General features: G+C 35.3%; 3 protein-coding genes across 6 annotated transcripts; 2 read left to right on the forward strand and 1 right to left on the reverse strand.

The window, feature by feature from the left end:
• The first annotated feature begins 1,661 nt into the window (after positions 1 to 1,661).
• LOC107921984 (WEB family protein At5g55860) lies at positions 1,662 to 5,651 on the forward strand. Of its 4 annotated transcripts, none has more exons than XM_041087056.1 (5): positions 1,662 to 2,323; positions 2,584 to 2,666; positions 2,775 to 2,826; positions 3,080 to 3,275; positions 3,634 to 5,651. In XM_041087056.1, the coding sequence occupies exons 3-5, from the start codon at positions 2,813 to 2,815 to the stop codon at positions 5,416 to 5,418; spliced, it is 1,995 nt and encodes a 664-aa protein (XP_040942990.1). In that variant the 5' UTR covers positions 1,662 to 2,323; positions 2,584 to 2,666; positions 2,775 to 2,812; the 3' UTR covers positions 5,419 to 5,651. The 4 variants fall into 4 exon arrangements, with proteins under 4 accessions (XP_040942990.1, XP_016707273.1, XP_016707275.1 ...); XM_016851784.2 differs by having other exon boundaries at positions 2,608 to 2,666; XM_016851786.2 differs by lacking the exon at positions 2,775 to 2,826.
• A 660-nt stretch (positions 5,652 to 6,311) lies between these two features.
• Positions 6,312 to 9,906, forward strand: LOC107921985 (uncharacterized). Its single transcript, XM_016851788.2, has 5 exons — positions 6,312 to 6,949; positions 8,231 to 8,316; positions 8,405 to 8,710; positions 8,857 to 8,940; positions 9,302 to 9,906. Exons 1-5 carry the CDS (start codon positions 6,551 to 6,553, stop codon positions 9,729 to 9,731), a joined length of 1,305 nt encoding a protein of 434 aa, XP_016707277.1. The 5' UTR covers positions 6,312 to 6,550; the 3' UTR covers positions 9,732 to 9,906.
• A 102-nt stretch (positions 9,907 to 10,008) lies between these two features.
• LOC107921986 (SEC14 cytosolic factor) lies at positions 10,009 to 14,405 on the reverse strand. Its single transcript, XM_016851789.2, has 11 exons — positions 14,025 to 14,405; positions 13,892 to 13,920; positions 12,986 to 13,069; positions 12,832 to 12,885; positions 12,549 to 12,626; positions 12,289 to 12,342; positions 11,747 to 11,806; positions 11,579 to 11,674; positions 11,280 to 11,381; positions 11,085 to 11,165; positions 10,009 to 10,585 (listed from the first exon to the last, which is right to left on the reverse strand). Exons 1-11 carry the CDS (start codon positions 14,077 to 14,079, stop codon positions 10,265 to 10,267), a joined length of 1,014 nt encoding a protein of 337 aa, XP_016707278.1. The 5' UTR covers positions 14,080 to 14,405; the 3' UTR covers positions 10,009 to 10,264.
• Between the last annotated feature and the right edge of the window lie 294 nt (positions 14,406 to 14,699).

Below are 14,699 nucleotides of genomic sequence, written 5' to 3' on the forward strand. Positions count from 1 at the left end.
CCGACAAAAATGCTCTGAGGTTGAGATTGAGAGAGTTGCATTCATTAATTTTAATCAAGAGAGGTTCAAAGGTTATGTTTTGTCTGTTGTCCTACAAGCAAACCAAGTTTCCCTTCCTCTCAATCCATACATTTTCTCTATAATCTTAAAACTTTTAAAATACTCAACTATTAGATTCTATAGTCTCGTGAATTTAGTACATATACGTTAATTTGATCAAATTTAATCTCTATATTCTTTGAATTGGTCAAGTTTAATCCCTATATTTTTTAATTTTTAAAAGTTCAGTTTTGACCAAACAGTAATAGTTAAAATCTGTTTCGTTAAATTCTACTATTAGTCCTACGTTGTGCGAAAAGTTATAGATTTAGTTAGTGTTCTTCAACTGAATCATTGTTACTCGCTATATTTTTTGAATTTTAGAATTTTAGTCTTAATGTAAACCATAGTCGTTAAAATTTTTAATTGATTTTTTTTGTGAGTAACATGTGAAAAAACAATCTGACATGACATTATATATGCGATTATATATTTGTCGTGTTAATTTTTAAAAATAACATAACTTAATAAACTTAATAAACTTAATAACTAACATTTGATCCTAACTAAAATTTTCAAATACTAAAAATACAAAAATTAAAAATGACCAAAATGAAATATAAGAATTAAATCCACACACAAATTATTAATGAAATTTAACCTATTGCAAATTTATTCATATTTTCTGTTAAAATCAAGACCAAAGGAAAAAAAAATTCTACTTGTTTACCATTTGAATCAACCTTACAAGATCATGTTATCATTAAGGTTGGAAAATACTTTTAAAACGTGTATTTTAAAGTTTGATATTATCTATCATTGTAAAAAGTGTTTATGAAAAAAAAGGGTTAAAATATGTATTTCAAACATGGAGAGAGATTCATTTGCAAAGGTAGTAAAATTAACAATTTGTTTATGCTTATATTTTAACAATTCAACCGTCAAATTTTATATCTGATTAATATAATTCAGGATATCAAATTTGGAGTAAAGAAAATCTTTTAACTATTTATTTTCTGTAAAAAAACTTTTAAACATTAAATATATTTTAATATAAACAATATTTTAAATTGATATAATAGAGATATTAGATCAATTCGAAAGTTTACATACATGCTAAGTACAATTATATTAATAAATTCAACGATTGAATTATTAAAATATCAATGATAAAAAATTATGAAAGGGTGTAAAATCATATTAAATTTACAACGGTGTTAGTATCTTTCCCAAATTTAAAAAAAAATGTTAAACTTCTTTAATGATAATAAGAAAGCAATTTTGAATAGTAAGTTGTGGCCTATTAATAAGGATTAGTTTGAATTTGAATCAAAAGATAAAAAATTTTGTTATGTGGGTTGATTTAAAATTTTGTTTTGATTTTAACCACGGAAGTTAGGTGATATGATAATATCTAGTCAATGATCGAGGATTAAATTTTCATATTAGATATGAAATAAATTTAAATTTTGTGTCAATATTTACTCTTTTAATGAACCTACTGAATGCGTTTATACAATAACTAAAGGAGGACAAAATGGAAAACAAAAAAAAACAAAAAAAAAAAGTAAAGAAAAGAAGAAACAAACAATAAATACAAGAGTGAATGAGAAAGATGGGAGCAGCAGCAATGCAAGTAATTGTATCCATAACCAAACCTCTTTAACAAACACATTTTTCTTTCAGTCATTGTCATTTCGTCACTTCTCAGCTGCCATCACTCTAGACTTTTAACGTGCCAACCCTGACCATTCTTCACATAACTAGTATCTTTCAGACAAAACTACCCTTTCATTTTAAGACATTCTACAACACTGTCCAAGAAGTACAATCTTGGAAAGCCTGCCTCTCCATCAAGGAAACAGTCTCTCCTGCTTTCTCTCTCTTCATTGTCTTTGCCGATGTAAATTTTTGTCTCAAACTGCTTTCGAATATTCAAACTCTCTTCCTCTTTATCTCTCTCTAAAGTTGCAATTTTTACTATTTGAAACCTTCAAAAACAAAAACAAAAAAATACTAGCAAAAAGGAAGATAGTTAGCTCCCCTCCCCCCTTTTGATTAAAACCCACGAAATCTTTTTCCAAGAAGCCTAGTTGTTTCTTGGCAGAGAATTTTTTATCAAATTTTCTTGGGAGATTCCTGTCGAAAGCTTGGGTATTTCTTGGTGGATTTTGGTCGTTAGGTTGAAAGACTAAAAGGGTTTTTATTTTATAGAAAGAAGGAATAGTATGAAGATCAAAGAAGATGGTCATGAAGCTGTGAAGGGCTTTTAGCTTTAGACAAGGTGCTTCTCTCCCCACCCCCCTCTTTCTTTTTTTTTCATTTGAAGACTTTTTGTTTCTGGGTTTTAAATTTTTTTTTCTTTTGGTTTAAGCAGTTATAGGCAAATTTTCTGACATGGAATTTTGTTTGTTTTGTTAAATTGTCTTTTACTTTTCTTTTGACTTCTATACTGGAGGCATCAATTTTGTCATGTTCTTGAATTCTAGAAAAATTTTCTTAAAGATATTTCTTCCTTTCTTTTATTGTTTGATGTTGAGCTAGGGTTCTGTTGCTTTGAATTTCTAGGAGAGAAAAGTTAAAGCTTCCTAGCCAATTTGGTTGAAGACTTGAGAAGGATATTTAAGGTATGGTGAGCTTCATTCATAGTGTGATTTTCATGATGATGTTGAAATCTTGGTGATTTTGACCAGTTTTTTACTGGAATAATCTATTTTCATTTATGTACATTGTAGTGAGGATTTTATATGAACTTTTGGGTAGTCTAGGACAGATGTATAACACAAGGTTTCACTTCTTAAACTTATTATCTCTCTTTTGGTTAGTGCATTTTTTCACTGCCCGAAATTACTGGTCTATGTTGTGATCAGCTCATCTTATTAAGACGTTTAGCCATACAGTAATGCCAAAGAATCAGTTGGCTGAAGAGACTAGAAATTTCTTTGAGATTACATTTCTTATTCATTCCTCTGAGACATGTTGGTGATTGGGAGCTCACATCGCCGTCTTATTTTTTCTTTATTGAACTTGTGAACTTCAGAGTAATAACGAACAAGCAAAACATTATGGTTGCAAAGGGACGCCAGAATGCCACTGACTCTCAGAAAGTGGAGGTGGGAGAGATAGATACTAGTGCACCTTTCCAATCTGTTAAAGATGCTGTCACTCTATTTGGTGAAGGCGCTTTCTCTGGGGAAAAACCTGCCATGAAAAAGGCAAAAGCTCACTCTGCAGAGGTAATACTGATTCGCAGAAGTTCTCTTTCTTCTTTCACCTGAAATGTTGTGTCAAGTCGTAGTAGTATGTGTCAAATTCTTTCTTTCACTTGTATATTCTCTGGTTCTCGATCATCTCTAATGATTGTAAATATTAAAAAGCATAAGAATGGTACCACTCATGATTATGAGTAAAGCATCTATTTTATGTGAAGGCTAAGAAGCCTATGTAAGGAGTGTTTTGACGTCTTTCTAAGCTGCATATATTAATGTTCTCATTGTTCAATTACTAACTGCACAACCAGAGCTTCAGGGATGGATTGCTGGGAAATCTCGATAGTCCATTAATCTTCTATTCTTATTTGGATTTGAGTTGCAGAGAGTTCTAGCCAAGGAGACTCAGCTTCACCTTACTCAAAAAGAGTTGAACAAGTTAAAGGAACAGCTATCAAATGCTGAGATAACTAAGGCTCAAGCACTTGTAGAGCTAGAAAGGGCTAAAAAAACAGCTGAGGAACTCTCACACAAACTCAAAACTGTTAACGAGTCCAAGGATTGTGCAGCCAAGGCTACAGATGCTGCAAAGAATAAGGCTAAGCAGATTGAAGAAGCAAATTCTGGTATTCTTCCCGGACCCGATGGAACTAGGAGCCAGGACTCGGAAACTGCAAGGGAACAATACATGATTGTAATTACTGAACTTGATGCTGCTAAACAAGAATTGAGGAAGGTCCGTCAGGACTGTGATGCATCCTTAGAAGCGAAAATTGCTGCCTTCAACCAAACAGAAGAAGCTGAACATGCAGCTAAGGTTAACATGGAGAAGGTTGGAGAGCTCTCTAGGGAAATTTCATATGTACAGGAGTCGATCGGACAAGTGAAGCTTGCATCTCTTGAAACACAGCAAGAACAAGCTAAAATGTTTGCTGAAAAGGACACTCAGAAGCAATTATATAAAGCTACCCTTGAAGAGTCAACAAAGAAGTTGCTTGCTTTGAAGAATGAATTTGACCCTAAGCTTATGCGAAATCTTGAAGCTCAACTGCTTGAAACAGATAATCAGATTGGGTCTTTGCAGAAACAGATGGAAAGTGCAAAGGCTTCCGATCTGGAGTCTGTGCGAACAATTACTTCAGAGCTAGATGGTGCTAAAGAATCGCTGCAAAAAGTCGCTGAAGAAGAGAATTCCTTGAGGAGTTTGGTGGAGTCTCTTAAGGTGGAACTAGAAAATGTGAATAAAGAGCATTCTGAGCTGAAGGAGAAGGAAGCGGAAACTGAGTCCATTGCTGGGAATCTGCATGTCAAGCTTCGGAAAAGTAAATCAGAGCTTGAAGCTTTCCTTTCGGAGGAATCCAAAACAAGAGGTGCCTGTGCAGAAATGTTATCAACCCTCCAACAGCTATCAGTGGAAACAGAAAATGCGCCGCGAAAAGCAGAAGAGATGAAAAAGGAAGCAGAGAAGTTAAAGTTGGAAGCTGAAGCCTCGAGAATTGCACTTCAGGAAGCAGATAAGCGGCTGGTGGTTGCTCTGGAAGAAGCGGAAGCTGCAAAAGAAGCCGAGACTAGGGCACTTGATCAAATAAAGATGCTTTCTGAGAAAACAAATGCTGCACGTGCCTCAACCTCTGAATCTGGAGCCAATATAACTATCTCCAGGGAAGAGTTCGAGTCTTTGAGTCGTAAAGTTGAAGAGTCAGATAATATAGCTGAAATGAAAGTGGCTGCTGCCATGGCTCAGGTTGAAGCTGTGAAGGCTAGTGAAAATGAGGCACTTAAGAGACTAGAGGCAACTCAAAAAGAGATTGAAGATATGAAGGTTGCAACTGCAGATGCTTTGAAGAGGGCAGAGATGGCTGAAGCTGCAAAGAGGACTGTGGAGGGAGAGCTCCGGAAGTGGCGTGAAAAGGAACAGAAGAAAGCAGTTGCAGCTGCATCTCGGATTCTGATAGAAGCACAGATGTCAACAGAATCATCCCCCCAGCACTACAGAATTCAAAAGCAGAACCCAGCAGAGAAAATTGTGCAGGCTAAAATGTTGGAAAAAGAGAAGTCTTCTGTCTCGAAAAAGGTGCTTTTACCTAATATCAGCGGTATCTTCAATCGAAGAAAGAACCAAATTGAGGGTGGATCTCCGTCGTATCTGCCAGGTGAGAAGACTCTGTAACATTGCATTTGCCTGATCTTTGTACATTTATCAATGGTTGAGAGAAACATATTTGGTTGTGTGTACATCTGAGAACTGTGAAATCAAATCCCTGTTATTCTTGTGTGAGGAATTTAAAGTGGAACATCTAAGGATTAGTTTGCAAGCAAGGTGGAGTAAATGACTTGTGTATATTATTACTATTAGGTTAATTGATGACTTGGCAATGGAAATGAATGTTTGTGTTGTTTTAAGTGCCAAAAGTTCTTGGAGAGCAATGTGGCAGCAATGATGTTGACGAGCCTTCGGCACGAAGCAAAGTTAAGCTTTGATGTTTTTGGTCACTCAAATGACTGGTAGTATATATATATATACACACACAACAAATGTTCTTCACATCCTGATTATCAGCCTGAAACTTGTCTAATTTGCATTATTTTGATTGAGGAATGAGAAGCAGGTGAATCTACTTGATTTTATATATAAATAAAAACAAGAGTATGACCAAAGTGGGCATACCTTAGATGAGAGAAAATCTTATGGTATCACCAGTACCAATCTCAATTATTGATGTCAACATGTGAGTCTCTTTTAGTAATTAATTTGATGGCATGATATAGATAAGGGAGTGGGAGTGGAAAAAAAGAAAAGGGACTTGTGAGCCTTTTCCTCTTAATATTTTGACAAATGAAAGCAAAGTCCATTTAGATGAAATCAATCACACTGAAAATGAAAATGCCCTTAAATCCCATGCATGAGAACACTACTTAACAATAGAAATCATTCAACACTCTCAAGTCTTAAATCAATTGAAAATTTAGTGAATTATCCTAAAATTTGAAAGGAAAAAAAAAATATAAACAAGAAAAATACAAAAAAACGTTAACATGGGAAAATGAAGTTAAAAATATGGAAAAGACTACAAATTTCAAAACAAATCCATTAAAAAGAAAAATCTCGTCTATCCCGTGCCACTGGAAACTCTGGAAGTTAAAACTTCCCCCAAAAAGAAAAAAAACCTTTCATCGCTCTTAAAGGCCAACCATCCCTTTCTCTCTCTGAAGAAAAAAAAACCCATCATTTTCTTGAAACAGAACTCTTCCTTTTTCCATCCCCTAAAACCCATTTTTTCTACCACTCTTTGTGCCTTGGAATGATGTCAAGTAGCAGAGAAAGAGAAGAGTCATTAACTTTCCCAACAAACCCATCATCGACCTCTTCTCCAATCACAGTTTCAGACCACCTTGACCGTTATCTCCAGGACCCATCTTCCCACATCGGAAGTGCTTCTGGGAGTTACTCAAACGAGGGTCCTCTAGCTGCTGAAACAGCTAGTCCCAGTAACAGTGATGTTGAGTTTGGTTTCTCAAGGCATGACTTTAGACAGCAAAGTCCAATCTCTGGCACTGTACAGTTCTATCAACGCCATGTCTTCCTTTGCTACAAAAGCCCATCAGTTTGGCCTCCTAGGATTGAGGCTGCTGAGTTTGATCGTTTGCCTAGGTTGTTGTCTGCCGCTGTTCTGGCCAGGAAGGCTGATATGATAAAAGAGGTTAGTCATTAGTGTGCTTTTTTCTTTCTTTTTGGTTCATTATGATTCGAAAGATCTCAAGGTCTGGTTAGTGCTTTTGGCTTCAAATTTGTTATCTTTATAAATTTTTGGTGAACTTAAGTGGGTTTCTGTTTTTTCCCTTGATTGGCTTAATCTTTTGAGTGATCCCAAAATGTAGAAAATTTGTGGTTTTCTTACGAACTGAATCCCATTTTTATTAATTTGTGGGTTTAATGGGTTTTTGTGGTGGGCCTGTATGAACAGATTGACTTTAGGTTATGGTTCTTTATTTATCTTTTTAACAAAAAATCACATTTATTCAGACTGGTTTTGCTTTTTGGTAACTTGAAGTTCTTGTTTAGGTGAGTTGGAGCTTTGGAGAAATGCAGTTTTGACATTTTGGCGTCACATTTTAGTAAATTAGACCGGGTTTTTTTCTCCAGTGTGATTGTCGTTTTCTCTAAAGGTTCTCATGAAGGGAAATATGATTTTGTGTGTGTGTGTGTTAATAGTTTCTATTTCACCTTCTTACCTTAGGGTTTAGGGTTCAACTTTAGTACATTCATGTAGGCTTTTGGTGGTTTGTTAAGTAACTTTGTTTAGGAGTGATTTTGAGGTCTGCAATCTGTTTTCTTTTTAGTTCAGAACTTGTAATTACAAAATTCAATCTGTTTTATTACCTAGGGGATACAATCCTGTTTTACGATTTGTGTGTTTAAAGGTGATTTAGTGCTCTTCAGTCTGATTTTTTTTCTGCTTCATATTTGTTCGTTTGATGTATGCTTTGCATTTCTTACCGATATTTTTCTGAAGCAGAATTATTTTGATTTTATATGTTAACACACCTAGCTTATGTTAAAGTTTGGATTTGATGTTCTCAAATCAACATGATCCTATGAATCCTGAAGGAACTAAATAAATGATTTCTTTCTTTTTTTATTTCGATAAATGTCTGTTTTTCAACGTGTTTGTTTCAACTTTCTATATTTAATGTGAAGAGGCATCTATAAAAGCATATCCATACAGGCATGCAATGCTGGTTATAGGTCAGTCAGAATTACTTTCCCTTTGTATCTTTCTAGGGCACCACATTGAGTCACTGAGGTATTCCCTTTTGGTTACAATGTAAATCTTTTTATCACCATGAACAGATAAATTACATACTTTAGATGAAAAGATAAATGATATGATAGTTGGTTGTTGGTTTAAGCGTCATTTAAAATTTTGAATTTTCCCTGTCCACCATTCTTACATTATCTATTTCTGCTTGTCTTCTTATAGACCCGCTTGACAATATGTGAAGGGCATGATGGGACTGAGACATCCAATGGAGATGTACTAATATTTCCAGACATGATTAGATACAGGTCTATTGCTGCTCCATTGAGGTTTCCTTAGATGTTTCACCTTTACTTTCAAGCTTAATACTGATCACTGTTTTAGCTAAGGATGCAGGAGATTGACCCATTTTGATGTTGACACTTTTGTTGAAGAAGTACTTGTAAAGAATGGTGAGTGGCTGCCTGGAACTCCTGAAAAACTAGAAGGGTCATTTGTTTTTGTTTGTTCTCATGGATCCCGAGATCGGCGTTGTGGAGTTTGTGGACCTCCACTGGTTAGCAGATTCAAAGAAGAGATAGTATTGTATGGTCTTCAAGGTAGAGTGTCTGTTAGCCCATGCTCACACATTGGGGGTCATAAGTATGCAGGAAATGTTATTATATTTGGATCAAATTTCAACGGAGAAGTCACTGGACATTGGTAGGAGTGATCTCTCTTCCACTGGCTATTTTGTTGAATCTCCCTTTATTTGTTAATTTAGTTTCTTTTTCTTCATGTAACTCTTCTACTGGATTGATAACTGAACCTCCTTTTTATTTTTTTAAATTCATATATATTTTGTGCAGGTATGGGTATGTTACCCCTGATGATGTACCTACACTGCTAGAGTGGCATATTGGGAAGGGAGAAATTATAGATGCGTTGTGGAGGTAACTTTTTTGGCATCAGCTTGCTTCTATGTTATTATCAATCCTTCGTTTGATGTCGGTTTCATGTGTAGAATATAATATAAGAGGATTATAAAATGCAATATGCCAAAACTTTAGTGTTTAAGGTGGGGCAAGTGTGAAATAGAAGTTGCAGCGAGTAGTTTGACTCAAAACAGAATATGAGCATGTAAAATGATGCCGGGAAGATGCTCAAAATCTTCACCTTATATTGCTCTGTAGTGAACGGTGGGAGCTACGGTAGTACCTTGAATGTTTTCTTACAGAACAAGAAATGTTCAGAGTATAGACACGATTTGACACACTTACCATGTATAATAGGGGATTTAAATGCTTATTTCAGGGGTCAGATGGGTTTATCTGAAGAAGAACAGAAGAAGTTTCAAGAACTAAGGCGCCTAGCAAATGGTGAAACTACCAAAGAGGCAACACAAAGACAAATGGATGAGATGAACATAACTGCCTGTCAATCTCAAGACAATCTCGCAAGCTGTTGCCAAAGAAACAGCAGTTCTTGTTGCCATGACCCTCCAAAGTCGGATATTGTGGGTACAGATGAGGGGGTAGCAAAGCTGACACCCGAAAAGAAAAAAAGTGGCAAGAAGCTTATTTCGAGGATAAATAGCGGAAAAGGTGCCAGTGTACGCAAGGTTTGTGCCAAACCAACTTGGTTCGAGAGCTGGGAACGTGAAGATACATATGCTGCTCTTGCTGTTGTTTGTGCTGCTGCATCAATTGCTGTTGCTTATAGCTGCTATAAACAGCTAAGTTAGAAGTGTGATATGATGTTGACATTGCTCATACTAAGCTGATGGTATCATGAAGTCTCTCACATCCCTTTTGAGTACTTTTGCTATTTTTCTGCAAGAATTTTGTTTGGCATTGGCCATATTCCAATTGTCATCTTCCCCAGTTAATGAATGAGGAGTTAGAAATGTTGACGTTAAAGCTAAATAAGTTATTAACTGATGTGAAGTAGCAATTGCCATTAATGCATATTATCATCAACCAACCATCAATCTTAAGAAAACTATTCAAGAAAGCTGCATGTAGTAGAACTGGGAAGGTCTTGTTTCATACAGAGTCTCGTTTAAAAAGAAAAGGCATGCGCAATTATCCACAACACGGTGGTATACCAAATTACACCGGATCAGTTGTCTACCAAGTCTGCATCGAGCTGATGCAAGAAAGCTCTGCTATAACATTTGAAGATCGAAATACAAGGCCTCTCATTCTACAGTTGTTAATCAGTCTCGGTTCTTTGTAACATATTGACAACAGCTATGTAATCGGTATTATCTAAAATCTAAACACCATTTACTTTAAGGCCATTTAATGACTTGCACAGGCCATTCTGGTCTGCAAACTTGTGCAACTCAGATTCAATTGTCAATGCAATTGCGGTATCATCTGGATCTGGCTCAGGAAATTCTACATGTACTGACCCCTGTTTGATCGGCGAATTGGTCTGTTTATGTGTAGCTTGATGCTTTATGTAAGTGTAAAGCTGTTGATGGTAGGTGTGATCCAACGAGAAACAATTATCTGCAGTTCCATTGCTGCTGTGACGGGTTGATCCAGAACCTTCTTTTCTACAAAAATGTGGAAGGGATGAATAATCCATTATCTGCATAGTTGGAATGAACATGTCAAAAGTCTGGAAATAATCGTAACAAAGCTGGATCAAGCAGTAAATCAAAATCATGTCAAAGCGAGCAAAACCTTATTCACTAAAATTTATCAGTATGTAAAGAAATGATAGCAAAGGAGCAAAATGCCTTAAGACACAATCACACAAGAACCAAGTGAATGATGAACGCCTCATTTTTCGAATTATCCATATAGATTAAAATTCAATGAAGCTATGTTTTCATACATCAGAATAAAACAATACATAAAACCATGACAAGCTGGTTTTGAAAAAAATGAAAGGACTGATTATCTAAAGGTAGTTGAAAGCAAACTAAAGGCTTACTACAATCCTCTTGACATTACCAGATCATAACATTAACTCGCAAGTCGGTAATGATTTTAACATAGGTGCAAAGACAAGAAGTATTTCTGACATTTGAAACAGACAACATGCTAAATAGAGTTTTCAAACTAGGACGGAAGGGTTTTCTTACTTTCAGCAACTCATCCTTTCCAGAACCTTGAAGCACCTGAATTTTCCTCTTTGTCCTTTCTTGCAAGAGAGGTTTTACAGCCTGCCAATAATTGCAGAAAAGCATTAGCCTTTTTTTTTTTTTTGGGGGGGGGGGGTGGGGGCGGCATAAATTAACTGAGAGAAGAGAACTAAGAAACATAAAATAAGAAAAAACCTTCCAACATGCCGAAAATATATATGGTGCATTGACAATATAATACGTCTGTGTCTTCTCAGGATAATTCAAGTCATCAATTGTTGATATAGTGGTCAGTATCTGCATTAGCACATAGCACAGGAGACTGATCAGCATTAGGAAGACGAGGGTTAGCACAGTAATGAGCAGAAAATTTTCTTTTCCATTGATTCACTTTTTTGGATGCTTTCCTGTGAAGAAAATGAGAACTCTAACATCATGCCAAAAAGTAATTAAACAGAGAGTAAGAGAGAAGGTTCTATGAAATTAAAACATACCTTTATTTGATTCAATGCTGAAAGCTTCAAGCCAGTCATATCCAAAACCTTCAGACAAGTGCTGATATGCCGTCCATACTTCTCAGTGGCAGTAGGCTATAACAAAAGCAACTGTTAGCAAGCAATTGTACAAGTGAAACAACATCAAAGTAGCAGCGTCATACCCACCAATACTACACGGTCTCGATATTCATTCATTTGAATGTGCGACTGTACATAGTAATTCACCTGCAACACAGAATGACAGATTTAAGGGTTATAGAAATAACCCAACAGTGCATGCTGAAGCACATGCTCGTACTAAAAGATGCCTTCCACCCAACAATTTTCCCTTTCTAACACATTAAGTATCCAAATTCTACTAGTATTATTAATTAAACATGTCCGCAAGAAGGAGAAAGTGTTAATGAAAGAGAAAAAAGAAAGCAGTTATGGTCAATCTCCAGGAGAAAATGGTGCCAATTTCCAAGTAACTTGTGCCCTCAATTAAGCTCTTGTATTTGTGCATTTAAACATAAAACACAACTTACTTTGCCCTAATAGATTATACTGGACACAAGTTAACTTTTTTGCAGAAAAACATATGGGTACTTAAAAGCTCAATAGTGTGCCTTTGGATGATTTCTTTCAACAACCGTTTCAAATATCAAACCAGACTCCAAAGGCTGCAATGCCAAATTTAGAAATACAATGAGATATGATGTCCTTACAGATGCTTTGTCATATGTGCTGAGCCCAACACCAATAGCAATGACAGGAAGACCCTGGAAATGTCAGAAGGAATGAGGCAGTTAATCACCAAGGAAGCTCTTTCGAATGTAACAAAAGTTTTCCTCCCAAAGAAAGGGATATATAATAACAATATATTCTACATATTGTCACACCAAACAAATGAGTTACTAAAACCAGTTGCAGGACAATCACAATACATATGAATATGAAGATATACGCCAATGGAATAAGTAAATACCTCTTTTGAGTAACCCGACAATCCTACAAGCTGAGAATCTCGAACTGCTCTATATAAGTCAGTGGGGATAATTGGTTTCTACATAATGAAAAAGTAAAATGAGTTATCTCATGAATCAACAATTACCAGAACAAACTTTATCAGCTACCGCTGAAGTTATTTTTAGCAGCCGAGTCAACCACACAAGTCAGTATGATCTCTATAAGTGTATATACACATGGTTTTGCAATATCATAAATCGAAAGATATAAGAAATCAATTAGGGTTCAAAGGAAAAACTCACCGCTAATATGTTGTCAATCTCATTCTGAATTCTCCATTGTAAGCATTCAATTAACTGCACCAGGGAACAAATTACGATTTAATAAACAGAAAAAAAATGGTATACTTGATGCACAACATTAAATTATAGCCTAAGTGCACCAGGTGAATCTCACCATTTTATGGGCTTTCTGAACATTCCAATCTCTCGCTTTGAGAAACCGCACTAAAGCTTCAGTTGGATACCCTTGGTGCATGTTCTGCAGACCCGGATAACCAACGTTAAATAGAACCTCAGCTGATCATAGTGCAAACCAGAAATTTAAAAGGCTGTATTCATCTATCCTATCCACATGTCAGGTGTAGATCATTGTAACGATTTTAATTCCTTCAGGACACCTCAAATGTCAATAAAAAGTAGAGGCACTGGGACAGAAACTCGTAAGTAATTTATTTATCTACACACCACACTTAGCCTTAGATACTTTATGACGCTGCTAAAATCTAGATATCCAACTTGTATAGTTATATCTGTAGATACTTGATTTTGGCAACTAATATTTTTGTTTCTCCTTAGGTATAAATAAACTTATTTTGCAGGAACTTGCATAGGTAACCTGGAAAAAGTAATCTACAAATATTTTAAGAATAACATCATGTTTCAGTAACTAATCAAAAAGGTCATGCCAGAAGCTAGTAGTAACTGAGATTTGAGTAACTCTTTGCCAAGGTACACGACTAAGTAACTACACCCCAGAAACTAGTTAAATACTGAGAAGGAGACCAAGTTCTACACAGAAGCAACTACAACTTCACAGAACAAAAAAAAGAAGAAGAAGACTATAATTGAGATAAATCAAGCAAGAGATAGATCAGGATCAACTCAGAAAAGAAACAGTTAAATATGAAATTTCATGACACCAAGCAATCAGATAAAATCCTAAGCAAAAGTTCTAGTAACTAAAAGAAACTTGCCTAATTGTTACTACAAAAGAAAATCTAATCTGTATTTTCTATTTTCTCTTCAGCTCATTAGCTCACCACCCAATTATTTAAATAAAACGAAGAAGAAGAAGACAAACCTGAAATGTGCTCTTCATTCGCTCATCAACTGTTGGCCAAAGTTTCCCAAAAAGAAATATGTTAGTGATTTACAGACCAAAACAAAAGAAACCCAAGAACACAGAAATGGTTTTTTCCGCCCTTTAATCTCACCAGTTTCCATCAAGGAAAGAAATTGCTTAATAGCTTCTTGATGAGCATTGCTCATTTTCTCTTTCTGCTTTTTCCTTTCTCACGAACAAGAAGAGAAAAAAAAGATAGTAAAGAACAAAACTTTGATAACAAAAATTAAAACTTTAACTAAAAACAAAGCTGTAGTGCTACTCAGTTCTCATTGTTGCTCTCTTTCTAGCTGAAGTTTAAATATTTAAGCTTAAGAATCACAAAAAGAGATGCAAGTAAACAAAAGAGCAAACTTTTTTTAGAAAGAAATAATAAAAAGAATAAAAACCGAAACTATTGAAATCTGGGTTCCTTACTTTTTTTCTTTTTTTCGTACGCAGCTGCTTTAAAAGATATTATTAAAGAAAAATATCCTTAGCTTTTTATGAAGTGAACGGTTAAAAATGTAAAGAAAAATTATTCTTATAAATATGAAGTATTTATGCCTTTGATAGTAAAAGTAAGGTCAATTAAGGCTTTAATTTAAAAAATTAATCAATATGAACAAAAAAAAAAAAAAAACAAAAACAAAACAATAGAATTGATGGGTACTTGTCTTAGACCTTGGCACATCTAAAGGGGCATGCGTCCCCATACCACTTGTTTCTAGTTTTACTTTGGATTAATGGCTGACCCTTTGCCTCAACAATAGGTGATAGATTTCTT

Source organism: Gossypium hirsutum, chromosome D01 (assembly GCF_007990345.1).
Source record: "Gossypium hirsutum isolate 1008001.06 chromosome D01, Gossypium_hirsutum_v2.1, whole genome shotgun sequence".
Taxonomy (NCBI): domain Eukaryota; kingdom Viridiplantae; phylum Streptophyta; class Magnoliopsida; order Malvales; family Malvaceae; genus Gossypium; species Gossypium hirsutum.

Coding starts and splice junctions, on each gene's coding strand:
- LOC107921984 (XM_041087056.1), top strand. Junction 3,276..3,633: donor CAAAAGCTCACTCTGCAGAG/GTAATACTGATT, acceptor TTTGAGTTGCAG/AGAGTTCTAGCCAAGGAGAC.
- LOC107921985 (XM_016851788.2), top strand. CDS start 6,551: ATGATGTCAAGTAGCAGAGAAAGAGAAGAGTCATTAACTTTCCCAACA. Junction 8,317..8,404: donor CCAGACATGATTAGATACAG/GTCTATTGCTGC, acceptor CTAAGGATGCAG/GAGATTGACCCATTTTGATG. Junction 8,711..8,856: donor GGAGAAGTCACTGGACATTG/GTAGGAGTGATC, acceptor TATTTTGTGCAG/GTATGGGTATGTTACCCCTG.
- LOC107921986 (XM_016851789.2), bottom strand. CDS start 14,079: ATGAGCAATGCTCATCAAGAAGCTATTAAGCAATTTCTTTCCTTGATG. Junction 13,921..14,024: donor TCTTTCCTTGATGGAAACTG/GTGAGATTAAAG, acceptor TTTGGCCAACAG/TTGATGAGCGAATGAAGAGC. Junction 12,343..12,548: donor TGTCGGGTTACTCAAAAGAG/GTATTTACTTAT, acceptor TGACATTTCCAG/GGTCTTCCTGTCATTGCTAT.